The 16,104-nt window shown below is 21.8% G+C and overlaps 6 protein-coding genes across 6 annotated transcripts; 2 read left to right on the plus strand and 4 right to left on the minus strand.

Moving 5' to 3' along the window:
* Positions 1 to 980: 980 nt before the first annotated feature.
* PVVCY_1304610 (conserved Plasmodium protein, unknown function) lies at positions 981 to 2,260 on the minus strand (the record flags this gene model as incomplete). The annotated part of the gene is made up of 3 exons (XM_008624136.1): positions 981 to 1,415; positions 1,559 to 1,692; positions 1,870 to 2,260. The coding sequence occupies 3 exons, from the start codon at positions 2,258 to 2,260 to the stop codon at positions 981 to 983; spliced, it is 960 nt and encodes a 319-aa protein (XP_008622358.1).
* A 2,345-nt stretch (positions 2,261 to 4,605) lies between these two features.
* PVVCY_1304620 (conserved protein, unknown function) lies at positions 4,606 to 5,808 on the minus strand (the record flags this gene model as incomplete). Its single annotated transcript, XM_008624137.1, has 1 exon — positions 4,606 to 5,808. The coding sequence occupies one exon, from the start codon at positions 5,806 to 5,808 to the stop codon at positions 4,606 to 4,608; it is 1,203 nt and encodes a 400-aa protein (XP_008622359.1).
* Positions 5,809 to 7,072: 1,264 nt separating this feature from the next.
* Positions 7,073 to 9,127, minus strand: PVVCY_1304630 (conserved Plasmodium protein, unknown function; the record flags this gene model as incomplete). Its single annotated transcript, XM_008624138.1, has 9 exons — positions 7,073 to 7,288; positions 7,405 to 7,455; positions 7,532 to 7,665; positions 7,787 to 7,876; positions 8,037 to 8,126; positions 8,209 to 8,406; positions 8,524 to 8,599; positions 8,756 to 8,977; positions 9,080 to 9,127. 9 exons carry the CDS (start codon positions 9,125 to 9,127, stop codon positions 7,073 to 7,075), a joined length of 1,125 nt encoding a protein of 374 aa, XP_008622360.1.
* A 2,119-nt stretch (positions 9,128 to 11,246) lies between these two features.
* PVVCY_1304640 (transcriptional regulatory protein sir2 homologue, putative) lies at positions 11,247 to 12,065 on the plus strand (the record flags this gene model as incomplete). Its single annotated transcript, XM_008624139.2, has 1 exon — positions 11,247 to 12,065. One exon carries the CDS (start codon positions 11,247 to 11,249, stop codon positions 12,063 to 12,065), a length of 819 nt encoding a protein of 272 aa, XP_008622361.2.
* Positions 12,066 to 12,162: 97 nt separating this feature from the next.
* On the minus strand, positions 12,163 to 13,332 carry PVVCY_1304650 (conserved Plasmodium protein, unknown function; the record flags this gene model as incomplete). The annotated part of the gene is made up of 1 exon (XM_008624140.1): positions 12,163 to 13,332. The coding sequence occupies one exon, from the start codon at positions 13,330 to 13,332 to the stop codon at positions 12,163 to 12,165; it is 1,170 nt and encodes a 389-aa protein (XP_008622362.1).
* A 1,581-nt stretch (positions 13,333 to 14,913) lies between these two features.
* PVVCY_1304660 (transcriptional regulatory protein sir2 homologue, putative) lies at positions 14,914 to 15,711 on the plus strand (the record flags this gene model as incomplete). Its single annotated transcript, XM_008624141.1, has 1 exon — positions 14,914 to 15,711. One exon carries the CDS (start codon positions 14,914 to 14,916, stop codon positions 15,709 to 15,711), a length of 798 nt encoding a protein of 265 aa, XP_008622363.1.
* Between the last annotated feature and the right edge of the window lie 393 nt (positions 15,712 to 16,104).

A 16,104-nucleotide genomic window follows, 5' to 3' on the forward strand; every position in this document is an offset into this window, starting at 1 on the left:
GGTGAATGAAAACATACCGACTTGTACATTTTTAATAGGGCTTCTTTCTTTTTCTTTTGTGAGGTTTTAAAAATAATATCGTTTTTTTTTAACAACCCATTATTTGGGGATCATGATTTATTTTGGATGATTTTTATATTATACGGATTATGTTACAGTTTTTGTGATAATGAAAAGTTGACAAAACATATACAGGTTACAACATTTAACGGTTTAAAAAGCCAATAAAAAATAGTATAGGTATTTTATTTACCATAACAATATAAATATTATTTTTTATGTCTAAACATTAGAAAAATACACATCATAGCAATGGTTACATTAGTGTGTAATATATTTTCTTTATGATATTAATGAGTGTTATAAAAGTTGATTTGTATCAAATGTTTAAAAATTTGTATATTATATTCACGTTAATATATATACAGAAAGAAAGCTTTATATAATTGTAAAAAGTATGAATATATATATACTTATGCATGTGTTTGCATATAATAATTTTCACTTTAAACATTAAGAACTATCAACAAGTTATACAAAAAATAAGAGAAGAAATATAATATTAATAAGTATGGAAAAAAAACAAATAATACAACATATATGTCCAGGGTTCATGTTAAGGTGCATGATAAAAATACATAATATATAGAAAACTCTTTGGACAATCTATGTTTTTAATATATATACATACATATAATGTATATTTTTTTTAATTTAAAAATAATTTAACACGGAAAAATTTTTATTAAAAATGTATTTCGAAATAATTGCATTATTTCATTATTATTATTTTACATTTTTTTGCTTATTATTATGTGTGTATATAGATTTGTGCGACTTGCTCCTTATATCTATATACAATATAGTTAACATGCTTGTTGACAAGATATAAAAATATTAATAAAATTGGTTTTAAATGTATGAGGTAAATAAATATTATGTTGACATATGCTTATGGATTTTTATAAAATAAAAAAGTTTTAATTTTCTTCGTCACTTGAAATTTCAATATCACTACAAATATCTTTATCAATATTTTTGTTAAGTTTTCTTATTTGCCAATTCCATGATTCAATACCTTCTCCAGCTCTTTTCTTTTTTAAACTTATATAATCTTTATCATCATGCAATTTAGCTAACTCACTATAAGTAAAGGTCTTATCCTCATATTCTTCCATTGTCATTCTGTTTGCAACATATATTATGGAATTTTTTTCTAAATTGTCTTTTGCCATTTTCATAGTCATAATACTATGCATTATATGTAATATAAATGTTGCTGTGAAAAATAAAAGAATTAAAACAATAAATAAAACTGAAAATTCTGTATTTAACTCCTTTAATGATTCTATATATGGTTTTGTTATGGTAGATTTTTCTTTCAACAAATCTAAAAATATATCGATTTTTGTATTCTGCAATAAAAGAAGTTTATTCAAAAATTTAAGTAATGTACAATATGGATATACATATATATAGAGAAAAAACACGCTTAGTTTTTATAAATAATTACACAAAAATATTGTGAATATGTAAAGAGATTATGAACATCCCTTACCGTTATCGTCACTGTGTTCATTAAATTTGCAAATATGGGGACACTTTTTATTAAATGAACATATTTTAATTTTAAAGTGCTAATTGTTTTTATTATTATATGATCTTCATTTAAGTGCATGTGTAATATTATTACTAAGAGAAAAAAAAAGTGTGTAAATATGGATATAGAGAAAAATATATACACATATATTTATATATACAACTTAAGATAAAAAAAAATATATTATATATTCTTATAAGATCCACAAAAAAATAGAAATAATTACACACACACAAAATGTATAAATATAAAAATAAATAAATACTTACCTACTGCTATTATTATATATAATGTAGCTATAATATTTGATATAATACTTGATTCTTGATTTTCATTATTATTTGCCATTTGATATTCATCTTTTATACTTGTTTCATATGTTTCATATATTTGTGGAATATTTGAATAATATTTTTTTCTTTCTTTATTTTCATCTGATTTATTTTTATTATTAATTTTCTTTAATTTTTCATTTGTCTTTTCAGTGATTTTTTTATTACTATTGTCATCATATGATTCATTATTTGACGTTGAACCATCACTTAAGTTTTCAATAGTTTCCATAAGTTCAACCTCAGTGACATTTTTTTTAATTTTATAATTTTCATTAAAAAAGGATGGATTTAATTCATTTATGTGCATTTTATTTTTTACTGCCATTTTCCAAAAAAAAAATTAAGAAATATCATAAAACGTGTGAAAAATGGACAAAGGTGTAAAAATTTAATAAATAATAATATAGCAAAAAAAAAAATTGAAATTTTTCAATTTATTCAAATATATTAAAATTAAACATTAAGTTTATATATAAATAAAAACTTTTTATGGAAATAAATATATAATAAAATGATTAACGTGTAGACAATAATTTTATATATGTGTAACCACTATAAATATGTACATATAAACGTATTAAAAAATAAATAAATATATTATTATATACCTTAGAAAGAAACAATATACAAGAAAAAAAATTTAATAAAAATAGAAATATTGACAACTTTTTATAACACGACTTTTAAATTTAATAGATTGAGCTGAAATTTCCACAATGTATGTGTAATTTTTATAGTATACACAGTTTCATATGGTTGCAATGTGTATAAATAATACAAGACGTTTTTTTTTTGTTCGGTTCTTGATATATTACTGTAGTTCTTTTTTTTTTTTATTAATTTTATTTTTATATTTATAAAATATTAGCAAATAAATACAGAATTTTCATAATGAAATAAACAAATATTTATGTCAATACAAATTTTATGTCACCACAATCTAATTTTATTTGTACATATATTTTTTTTTAAAGAAAAACTGGATATAATAAATATTATTTTTTTTGTATGTTTACTATTTTGTAAATTATTTTTATTTTTTTATTTATTTTTTTTTATATCTTTATAATATTTTTTTTTGTTCTAAATACCATTTCTTCCATAACTCTACTAATAAGTTGCCACCTCGAACAAAATTTTGATTTTATATTTTTTTTGGATTTTATAAAAGGTGAACTTAATTGTTCTTAAGTTAATTCGATAAAAATTTATTTAATTTTTGTATCCATACAATAAATGAAAATAAAAAATATATATTTATCAAGCATATTTATGAACATATTTTAAATAATTGTTCGTTTCATTTCCTCTTGTTACATTTTCTTAAGTATTTATATCTACAAATGTGAAAATTTGAAAATACAAAAATAGGAACTAAAATTAAGAAATAAAAAATATAAAATTGTAATTATATACATATTTTTTTTTTTTTTTTTTTAAAATACCCTTCAAAATGTGTAACATAGTAACTGCTTGTAGTTATAAAAAAAAAACTTTTATTATAAACTTGTGGATACATAGATATACAAATTAAAGGAGAACCATATACTTTCCTATTATATATAATACCATTTTGTATACTTATATATATTTAATAAAAATATTGTGTGCGAACTGTTGTTCTATCCATAATGGTAGCATTGCACACGTATAAAATATAAATATATAATAATCATGTTAAATAATACAAAATTATAAATTAAATAATAAAAAAAAATTAATTATAGATAAAAATTATGAAAAATGTTAAAGGTTATGAGAAAATTGAAATAATATCTTGATCTAAATTTCGAATCAAACTATAACGGTGTATTTATTAACTTGCTTGTAATATTTTTTTCAAACTCTTATTACTCATAAAATTGGGTATTATATTTAATTTCATGTTAAAAATGTTCCAAATATACATATATAGGATAATATTCACATATATTTATTTATATTTTTCAAGTACTGATTTTCAATACTTTTACTATACAGTTGCAACCCTTATAAGTTGAAATAAACTGGTTAGCATACCTTAGCTTTGCTATTTTAATTCTCCCCTTATTTCTACATAATATTTTTATCATTTGGTATATACCTTTTTATTATTTTTTAAATAATATTTATAATGTTTTATTTGTTTCGAAATAACATACACAAATATATTTATAATTTATTTTACATTAAAAAAATACGCTATATTCAAATTGTATATTATATATACATACATAAGCATACACATGTATAAAATACATATATTATACCTATTTTGAAAAAATACATGTATGACATAAAAAAAGAGAATAGACAAAATCAAAAAAATATTCGAAGCTTATGTAACGTTTAAAAAAAATTGGTGCATATATAAACTTAAGATTTTAAAAGTAATACAAAACATATTATAATTTTTAAAAAATATATTAATTGTACGAGATTAAAATTTTTTAATTATTTTCTGAATATCCTGCAAAAATTGTACAAAATAACACAAACTATACCTGTGTGTGCAATTGCATAATATTTCTTTCCACCCCTTTACACACACACACATGTATATAATATATATATATTTTTCCTATTCATTTTAATTTGGGCTATTTTGGTCTTGGGGCATCATGCAATGTGGAAAACGTTACTCCATAATAATAGTTACAAAAAAGTGTATATATATACATGTTGGCAAAACTAGCTGTTTTTTATCCTACTTCCCCTTTTTATTCTAATAACTTTGGCTATATATGGTGTTATTATAACTGTTATAACTATTCTAAGAGGTTCAGTAACTTTGGATGCTATATATGCAAATATAAGTTCTCCCCATAAAGAATCAATCTTTTTATGTAAATCATCATCAATGTATTTATTTAAATGCATTTTTTCTGATAAATATTTTAAGTCTGATAATGATATATATTTAAAATGAACAAAAAAATAAGAGGCACAAAATGTTATTAGAAAAACACCAAAATAGGTTCCCAAACCAACATAACCATATTTTTTAAAAAAGTTTTTAATATTTGAATGAGCTATTTTAGATTTATTAATAAGCTTTTCTTGTGATTTTAATAATTTTTCTTTTCTTAATTTATATTTATTTTTTTCTTCATTATATATATCCATAAAAGATTTATTACTATTTCTTTTTAAAAATGTAGATATTTTTTTTTTGGTGTTCATTATGGCTTTTCTATATATTTCCTCACTTGAATTATTCTTTAAACTTTCTGATTTCATTTTATATTTTTTTAAAATATTTATAAAAAGTTTTTTTTCCATTTGTATTCTTTTTACAACTATTTTATAACTATGTTTACTTTTGAAATGAACTAACATTTCTTTTATATTCTTTGTAATTAATAGAGAATGCACATTTTTCAAATAACTTTTCCCTCTCCCCCAAATATTATTTTTATTAAGACTTTTATCGTTTATTCCCGATATTTCATTATTATTTATATCATTCTTATCAAGATTCCTTGCTTGTTCATGTGTTTTTTTTACTTTTTCACTTTTTCCCTTTGTCCCGTTCCCATCATTGTGGTTATCCTTGCTCGAAACAGAGTGAAAATGTTCTAAACATTTTAAATAGCTGTTTTGATTATATGATGATACATATTTGTTAATAATAACATTTTTAAATATATTATTGTTTCGATTTTTTAGTTTCACATTTCCAAAATGGGGACTGTAAATATTATTACTATTACTACTGTTTTTATTTATACAATTTACATAAAAAGTTTTAGGATATATAATTCTATTCACAGGATATCCATTGTCTTTAAAAAAAGTAGCATTAAAATATCGAAGGTTTGTATTTATTTGTTTTATCTTATTATTTTCTGTAAATATTCCCAAATGTGAGATTCCTCTGATATTTTTGAACATCCTTTGGTCCTTTTAAAAATATGTGCATGTGTGCAAATAAGCATAATATATATATATACACTTTATTTTAACATACTTATATTTATAAACATACAATGTTTGCTATATTTTCTTCGATCGATTTTATACAAAGGCATTTGGATCCTTGATAATGAGTATACACATGTAATAACATTTATAAATAATATACTGTGTTATGCATATTATTATTGGGGCATACATATGATTGTATATAAAAATTTGTAAATGCTGATATACAGTTTATACCTTTAATCTTTGTTGTTGTTATAATCTATATATAATAAAAATAATTTATTAGGAATTGTTCATAAAAGTATTTTTTTTTAAAGCAAAATGTAAAAAATTAAAATAAAAAAAGGAAAAATAAATCAATGAAACGAAGCAATAAACCAAAATAATACAATAGCAATAAAATTATAGGCATATTAATATACTATAACATATATATTTTATTTATTCCCTGAATTTTGTAATTTTTCCACTAATAAAAAATATAACTTTTTAAATCTTAATGGAATATATATATTTTTATGCTCTCTATACAAATTTATTGTAGTTACTTTTTATCAAGTTGCTATACCCGTGAATTTATATTTTGACATCAACATTATATATACATATGTTATATATTTATTATCCATCACATTTCCATTTTTTTTTACATAATATATAAAATAAAATTATATGGCTAATATCTATTTTAATTGATATATTTTTTATTACACACAAAATTAAGTAATCCCTCTTCAGTTGCATTAGTAAGAAAAAAAAATTATAAACACAAAAATAAAAATGAAAAAAATAGACCATTTACAATAAAAAAATAAAAACACCTAAATGGATGAAAATAAAATAATTTCGTATAAGACTTACTATATTATTTATGATATAATTTTTAAAAAATGCTAACAAATTTATGCATTTTTAAAAATGATGTATATATCTAATTTTTTTATTACATACAAATGAACGTGTTTATAATTATCCGTTGAAGATTTTTAAAATATATTTCACAATATTTTTCTTTTTTATTTTTATACAATTTTGTATCACACATATATAATACTGTTGGAATGTTTGTATTTTTGGCTTTCTTTCATAACAGCCACATATTTTATTTTAAACAAATAGTTTCATTGTATTACGAAAAAAAATACACATTTTAAAGATTGCCTATTATATAAACGCACACATATATATGTAGAAATATTGATATGTTCACAAATCTTAATACATTACTATTTTAAACACCTTTAAATAGACTCATTGAAAGAGGTAATTCAATTTTAAACCATTTGGAATACGAACTATTTTTAATTGCTGAAAGTTCAATTTGTTGTTTATGTAATTCATTAAAAGTTTTTTTTGTATTTTGTCTTTTTTTATCACAAAGGAATGTTTCTATAACAATTAGTTGATTTAGGAATATCTTCCACTCGCAGTTTTTTAGGGTCATCATCTAAATAAGTATGTATATATATTTATTAATATATTATGCACACATTTATGAATAAACATTTTATTAAACATAATATTTTTCGTCGTATTTTTTTTTCTCTTTTGCTATGATTGTACCAAATCTTGGAGACTCTCAAACCATTTTTCATTTACAAATGAAATACAATTCTATACAAAAAAATAAAATAAAAATTGTATTTTTTCACACAAATTTGTAATAATTACAAATTTTATAATAACATACCTCATTATATTTATGTTCTGATAAATTAATTATCGCATATTGAATTATTTCGATTAAAACTACAACATTATCAACTTGAAAAAATCCTAAATTTGTGTAATTTTTTTTTATTATATCGGCTGTATATATTATACCTATTAATTTGAAAAAATTGCACACACAAAAAGTTAATGTAGCAATGTGTTACATACATATATATATATTGACAAGTTCGAAATAAGCATACACACATATTTACTCTTTTTATTATATTACATTGTTCATTTCTTTTTGCACTTTTTTCAATTATTATTTTTACAAGATCCACAAAAGCTTGTCTGGAAACCCAGGTAGCCATATCGTCAGCTTGTTGAAAAAAATATATAATAAATAAAATTAAAAAATGTTGAAAATTTAAGATAAACCATTTCCTAAAATTTATTCCACATGTGAAATATATTTTCTCTTTTCACTAACCAATTTACATTAACATATTATGCATGCTTATATGGATTAGAATATTTACCATTGGGTTTGAAATTAAAAATTTTTTCCAGTATTGTAGTTAGACAATTTTTAAATAAGTTCTCAAAATCTTCACATTCTTCGATTTGATCTATAAAAAAAAGTGGGAAAAAAAATGGTCATTTTTTTATCATACACACATATAGACAACAGTAGCAATTGTTTGCTCTTACTAAAAAACGTGCTAACTTGGGAAATTATTTCTTTGTCAAATAAACTATTATTGTCATTATTTTGCGTGAACATAATTATAGGGTTTGTACAACAAAGTATAAGTTTATCACTAAATATTTTCACCATCTTGTGAACTATACAATTTTCTTTATCTTCATGCATATCATTGTTATTTAGTTTTAGATGAAATTTTATTTCTGTATAAAGAAAAATTCGTATGTAAATTGACAAAAAGAGAAAAGATATATATATCCATATAAACACTCAACCTAAATAAATAAAAATACAATTGCAAATAAACATAAGACTCTTACTATTGTTGAATGTGTTCATAAAGGACACTAAAAGCTCATATTCAATACTTTCATAATTTAAATTGTTTATTTTACACTGAATGAGAATGTTTTAAAAATATAAAATAACCAGACATGAAATTGTATATAAATAAACAAGTATATATATCTATACAAAACAAATGAAGAGAAAAAATTAAAAATGTGACATTGAAAAAGAGTTTATGAAAAGTTTTATTTTATTTAAATAAACCGTTTTTGAATATCTCAACGAAAAATCTTGAAGATTAAAAAATTGTATATTTTTATCATCTAAGCTTATGTTATCTTCATTTTCTAGTTTGTATTCCCCATGGTTTTCATTACAACATGGTATGCTATCATCCGTTTTTACGTCATTAAGAAGATTTGTGTTTTTTTCATTTATAATATTTTTCCTTTCTAATAAAACCTTTTGTGCTTTTTCTAAAATAGTCTACATATAAAATTTGAACATATTATTTGTATGTAACAATGAAGCACTAAAACTTTTACAAACAAAAATCTGAGCATATTTTTTGAATTTTTATGTTTTAACCTTTTTTAATTCTCTGTTTGTTAGAGCTTTTAAAATATCTTCGTTCATTTTTTTTGATAAAAATGATATATAATTTTCATCATTTTTCGAAAGTTCCCATTTATCATTAAAATATTTTATATAGACGTCTATAATATCTAAAGCAGACGCCTTGGAAAATTGTCTGTAAACATATGTTATGATATAATTTCCCTTATATAGAATATGGTATAAAAATATATACTCTATTAATAAAAAAATAATAATGCTTTAAAAAATAGCTAACATAAATTATATGTATGGGGGTAAAGTCTTTTGAAAATAAATAAAAAGTATATTATGATTATTCATGATGCCTATACAACTTTATGTTTTTTTTTCTGTGCACTAATAAAGTAAAGAAAATATATAAATAGAATATCGAAATTTACTGAAATTCATTCATAAAAATTATAAAAAATATATTATAAAAATTCAAAGTTTATTTTATTAGTTTTTATACAATTTATTGTAACCCTCAAAAATAATAAATTATACATTCACGAGTGGTACAGTATTTATGTTGAAAAAAATACCTAATGAATAATGCAAGATTGCAAAGTTTAATTTGGCATATATGCTTATATATATATGCATATATAATTATTATAAATTAGCCAAATTTATATTTTCAAGTTTTAATGAATAAAATAAAAAAATAAAAATATAGCATTTTTCAACTATAGGCGAAAAATTGTAATATTAAAGATCTTAATTTGAATGAAAACCAAAACATAAAATTAAATAGCTAAAAGGAATAATATATATTTACATATCTATTTTTTCATACGCAAAATTATATATATATAAATATATATATTATTAGAGGGTCATTTATACATGTAAAAAAAAAAAATAATGAAGTAATTTCCAAATACAAAATATTTATTTTAAAACATAGAAATATTTTGTATAAATTATTATGTGTATATACATATTATTATATACATAAAATGATGGAAATCTGGTTAAAATACACTCAGCGATTTAATTTTGATAACTCATATTACATCGTTATTTATTTTTAACCTAAAAAAATCGATCTTGAATAGCTATTTTAGGAATAGTTTTCCTTGTTGTTTATCTTTTGGTAGGCTATAAGGGGAATTATTACTAGAGTAGTAATTGTTCTTGGAAGAGCCATTCCATATTCCCAACGTTTTCAACGCCGGTATGGCAGCTTCTCGTTAAGTAGTGTTGAATATTGTTGAACAAACGGATTGGTACAACAACAAAAAAATATGTATTAATATATTGCTACATTCATTGAAAAAAATAACTTTATAATATTTTACGGTTTTTTATGAAAAAATAAAATTTAAGCTAGCTAATTATACGAGCATTTGGTTTAATAAGCTAAAAAAAATTATATATGTGTGTGTATATTTTATTTTGAGGTTATTGCTTATTTACATTTTTCAATCTTCTTAGCTATTCAATATGTCAAAAATGTAAAAATGTCTTTCTCCAATCCATAAAAAGTATGTATAAAATTATAAGGTGTTTAAGATTTGCTACATTTTTTTCTATTTAATTAAATTGTACCATTAAATAATGATGGTATATTTTTTTAATTTTTTCCTGACTGTTCATAATATTTTATTGTTCCAATAGTTATTTCTTTTTGGCTATAAAAAAAAATGGACAAAAAAATTATGAGAAATAATATATGTAAATTGTTTTATTTCCTTTTTTAAAAAAATAAATATTTTTTTATAAACAAATAAATATGATAATTGTGTATATGTAGGAATAAATTAAATTTCCAATAGACTCTTTTTCCATTTTTTGGTCTTATTAAATATACTTACATTTTTCAATGCAACTATAATAATTATTATTTTAATAGCATTTAAAAAATTATTTACCCTTTTAATATTAATTTAAGAAGAAAAAAAATGCATGATGGAGTACCATCCCTTTTAAATGTAGATTTTTTTAAAATTAATAATACTTAAGATTAAATTTTTCATTAAGAATATATTTTTTATTAAGACGAATATGTGTTATTTAAAATTTGGAGTAACAATGCATATTGTACATAATAAATATGAATATATAGACAAATAAATATACACAAATATCTCCCTTAATTTATAACGTAAACAGCGTTAATTTATAAATATTATTAATGTAAGATACATTTGGCATGCTTGACGAAAACGAGATGGGGAACTTAATGATATATGGCATGAAGAAGGACACGGAAGATATTACAATGGAGAAACTTGCTAAAATAATAAAAAGAAGCAAGTATGTAGTTGCCTTGACAGGGTCTGGAACATCAGCAGAAAGTAACATACCAAGTTTTCGAGGTTCAAATGATTCTATATGGAGTAAATATGACCCCAAAATATATGGAACTATTTGGGGATTTTGGAAATATCCAGAAAAAATATGGGAAGTAATAAAAGACATATCATCCGATTATGAAATAGGATTGAATCCTGGACATGTAGCTTTATCAAAATTAGAAAATTTAGGATATTTAAAATCTATAATTACACAAAATATTGATGGATTACATGAAGAAAGTGGTAATACAAAAGTAATTCCTTTGCATGGTAATATTTTTGAAGCCTTATGCTGTACATGTAATAAAATAGTACAATTAAATAAAATAATGTTACAAAAAACTTCGCACTTTATGCATCAATTACCACCTGAATGCCCATGTGGTGGAATATTTAAACCAAATATTGTTTTATTTGGAGAAGTTATTTCAAAAGATTTATTAAAGGAAGCTGAAGATGAAATAACTAAATGTGATTTACTATTAGTTATTGGAACATCTTCCACTGTATCAACAGCTACTAATTTATGTTATTTTGCCAGTAAAAAAAAAAAAAAAATTATTGAAATAAATGTAGAAAAAACATATATAACGAATAGAATGTCTGATTATCATTTACTCGCAAAGTTTAGTGAGTTAGCCAATTTGATCAAAATATTAAAAGAAGAAAAATAATAACACATCCATATTTGTGAGAATACACAATAAGGCTTATTCTTATCATTTTTTTATTTCACTTATTTTGTTCGTAATTTTTATTGCTTCGTTTATGTTATATACCCAATTTTTGGTCAGCTGAGAATTTTTCCTTTAAATACAAAAAAATAGATTTCACTTTTTCATCATCAGGTACATCTGAATATTTATTTAGATGTCTATAAAATGTGCATAATACATCTAAAGATGCATGCATATTATTGAACCACTTTTCCCATTTATCATAATTTGTAGTGATATTGGGTTCTTCTAGATATATATAAATATTTTCATTATTTATTTCTCTGTTTAATTTTTTCAATACATGCTCTATTTCTTCTGATTTTTTAAGAACATATCCAATTATAATAAATATAAATATAGTACCACTTTTTGATAAAATGTTATTTTGAAATGTTTTATTCATAAGATTAATTAGTTTTAATTTTTCATCTCCTATATTTTTTATAAGTTCTTCTAAATATTCAACAATATTTTTCATTGCTTCTTTAAAAGGTTTAAATTTATTATTTTTATAAATTAAATAAATACAATCTAATAAATGGACAGGGTTTGTAAAGTATATTTCACCATTCTCTTTAGTAATATTATTAATATGGTTTTGGATATTTTCTTGGGATTCACCTAATTGTGTGTATATATATTTTATAGCATCTTCTTTGTTACAAGCTGCTACTATTTGATCATAAAAAAAGTTACCTTTTTCCTTTATTAATGTTTTAATTGTTTCAATAATATTCATTTTATTTTCATACTTTTCTTTTTCTTTTTTTATATTTTTTAATTTTTCTTCATTTCTTTTTTGAATTTCTTCTTCCTCCTCTTTCGTTTTTATTCTTCCGTGGTTTAACAATTCTTCTTCGTCTTTTTTTCTCTGTTTTTCTTGTAATAATTTTTGTTCGATTTGTTTTTTTTTTTCAATTTCATAATTTTCTTTAAAAACACTTAGCTCTTCTTCAAATATATTATAAATTATTTCATACCGTTCTAATAATATATCTACCTTTTTTATCATTTTTTCTCCATATACTTTTTTTTCTTCACATGTTTCATTCCTTCTTAGTTTTATTCTTGTTATAATTGGCTGAATCTTTTTTAATTTATTATCTAGTTCATTATATAGACTAAGTTTATTGAATAATTCCTCTTCCTTCGAGTTAAGTAGTTCACTGCAAATTGTTTTCATCTCTTCTATAGACGTCTCTGCTATTTTGTAGTCTGTCATTGTATATGCATATAAAAAAATAAAATGAAATAAATAAATAATAGTTGGGCTATATGACAATGACTACAAATCCTTGTTTTGTTCTTAGTTTAAAGAAATGCCATATCTTGGGCATATAATATATACAAGTTTTCTCATATTTTTTATTTTACACAATATTATAAGTTATATAAACATTTCTCTCGTTTTTGTTATGAATTATTCTACAACGGATTTATATAAAAATTATCCTTACAAAATAAAATAAAAAAAATCAAATATATATACTTATGTAAGCGCATCCCATACATGTATCAAAATTTGTCAAAATAAATCATGAAAAAATATTTTATTTTCCCAAAACGTCTGCTGCATATTTAAAAATTATATACAAATTCGATAAACTAAAAATGTTAAAAAAAATTTTTTTTTTAGTCAAAGTTAGCTAGCTTTATGGAATAATAATATTGCCCAAAATAAAAATTAAAAAATATGAATACCTAAAATAACTGAAAAGTGTGACGAAAAAAAAAAATTAGTTCTAACCCTAACATAGCTAGATTGAATGATGAACCAAAACATAAAATTTAAGCTAGCTAATTATACGAGCATTTGGTTTAATAAGCTAAAAAAATTATATATGTGTTGTGTATATTTTATTATTGAGGTCATTGTATATTTACATTTTTCAATTTTCTTAGCTTATTCAATATGTCAAAAATGTAAAAATGTCTTCAATCCATAAAAAGTATGTATAAAATTATAAGGTGTTTAAGATTTGCTACGTTTTTCTATTTAACTAGAATAGTAGCATTAAATAATGATAGTGTATTTTTTTAATTTTTTCCTGACTGTTCATAATATTTTATTGTTCCAATAGTTATTTCTTTTTGGCTATAAAAAAAAATGGACAAAAAAATTATGAGAAATAATATATATAAATTGGTTTTATTTCCTTTTTAAAAAAATAAATGATAATTGTATATGTAGAATAAATTAAATTTCCAATAGACGACTCTCTTTTCCATTTTTTAGTCGTATTAAATATAGTTACATTTTTCAATGCCCCTATAACAATAATTATTTTATTAGCATTTAAAAAAAATTCTTTCCCTTTTAATACTAATCTAAGAAGAAAAAAAATGCATGATGAGCACCATCACTTTTAAATGTAGAATTTTTTTAAATTAATAATACTTAAGATTAAATTGTTCATCAAGAATATATTTTTTATTAAGTTCATTACAAACTTAAGGCTGTTAATAAAAATTTAAAACTTCTCATTTTTTAATGCGATTTTACCGTATGACGTTTTTTTTGAAAATTATAAATGTGTTTTTTAAGAATGAATATAGTTCTATCTAAAATTTGGAGTAGCAATGCATATTGCACATAATTAATATTAATATATAGATAAATAAATATACACGAATATTTCCCTTAATTTATAACGTAAACAAATTCTTATCGGCACAACCCCAAACAGCATTAATTTATAAATATTACCTATCTAGTTAAAAGACCCATATTCTCAATATATTCATTCATAATATTGTATTATTATTAATAGAAGATATATTTGGCACGTTTGACAAAAACAAGATGGACAAATCAATGATGGATAGCATGACGAAGGATACGGAAGATATTACAATGGAGAAACTTGCTGAAATAATAAAAAGCAGCAAGTATGTAGTTGCCTTGACAGGGTCTGGAACATCAGCAGAAAGTAACATACCAAGTTATCGAGGTTCAAATGATTCTATATGGAGTAAATACGATCTAAAAATATATGGAACTATTGATGGATTTATGAAATATCCAGAAAAAATATGGGAAATAATAAAAGAGATGTCCGATTATAAAATAGAATTAAATCCTGGACATACAGCTTTATCAGAATTAGAAAATTTAGGATATTTAAAATCTATAATTACACAAAATGTTGATGGATTACATGAAGCAAGTGGTAATACAAAAGTACTTCCTATGCACGGTAATATTTTCGAAGCTTTATGTTGTACATGTAATAAAATAATACAATTAAATAAAACAATGTTACAAAAAACATCGGATTTTATGCAACAATTACCACCTAAATGTCCATGTGGTGGAATATATAAACCAAACACGGTTTTATTTGGAGAAAGTATAGCAGAAAATTTAATAAAGGAAGCTGAAGATGAATTAACAAAATGCGATTTGGTACTAGTTATCGGAACATCTTCCACTGTATCAACAGGTACTATGTTATGTTATCTTGCCACTAAAAAAAATAAAAAAATTGTTGAAATAAATGTAGAAAAAACATGTATAACGAATAGAATGTCTGACTATCACTTACTCGCAAAGTTTAGTGAGCTAGCCAATTTGATCAAAATATTAAAAGAAGAGAAATAATAACACATATATATTTGTGAGAATACACAATAAGGTTTATTCTTATCATTTTTTTATTTCACTTATTTTGTTCGTAATTTTTATTGCTTCGTTTATGTTATATGCCCGATTTTTGTTCAGCTGAATATTTGTTTAGATGTCTATAAAATATGCATAATACATCTAAAGATGCATGCATATTATTGAACTATTTATCATAATTTATAGTGATATTGGGTTCTTCTAAATATTCAACAATATTTTTCATTGCTTCTTTAAAAGATTTAAACTTGTTATTTTTATAAATTAAATAAATACAATCTAATAAATGGACGGGGTTTGTAAAGTATATCCCTCATTTTCTATTAAATATTACAATTTTATTTCCATTTTCGTGAAATATAATTATGTGTA

This window comes from Plasmodium vinckei (assembly GCF_900681995.1).
Source record: "Plasmodium vinckei vinckei genome assembly, chromosome: PVVCY_13".
Lineage (NCBI taxonomy): Eukaryota > Apicomplexa > Aconoidasida > Haemosporida > Plasmodiidae > Plasmodium > Plasmodium vinckei.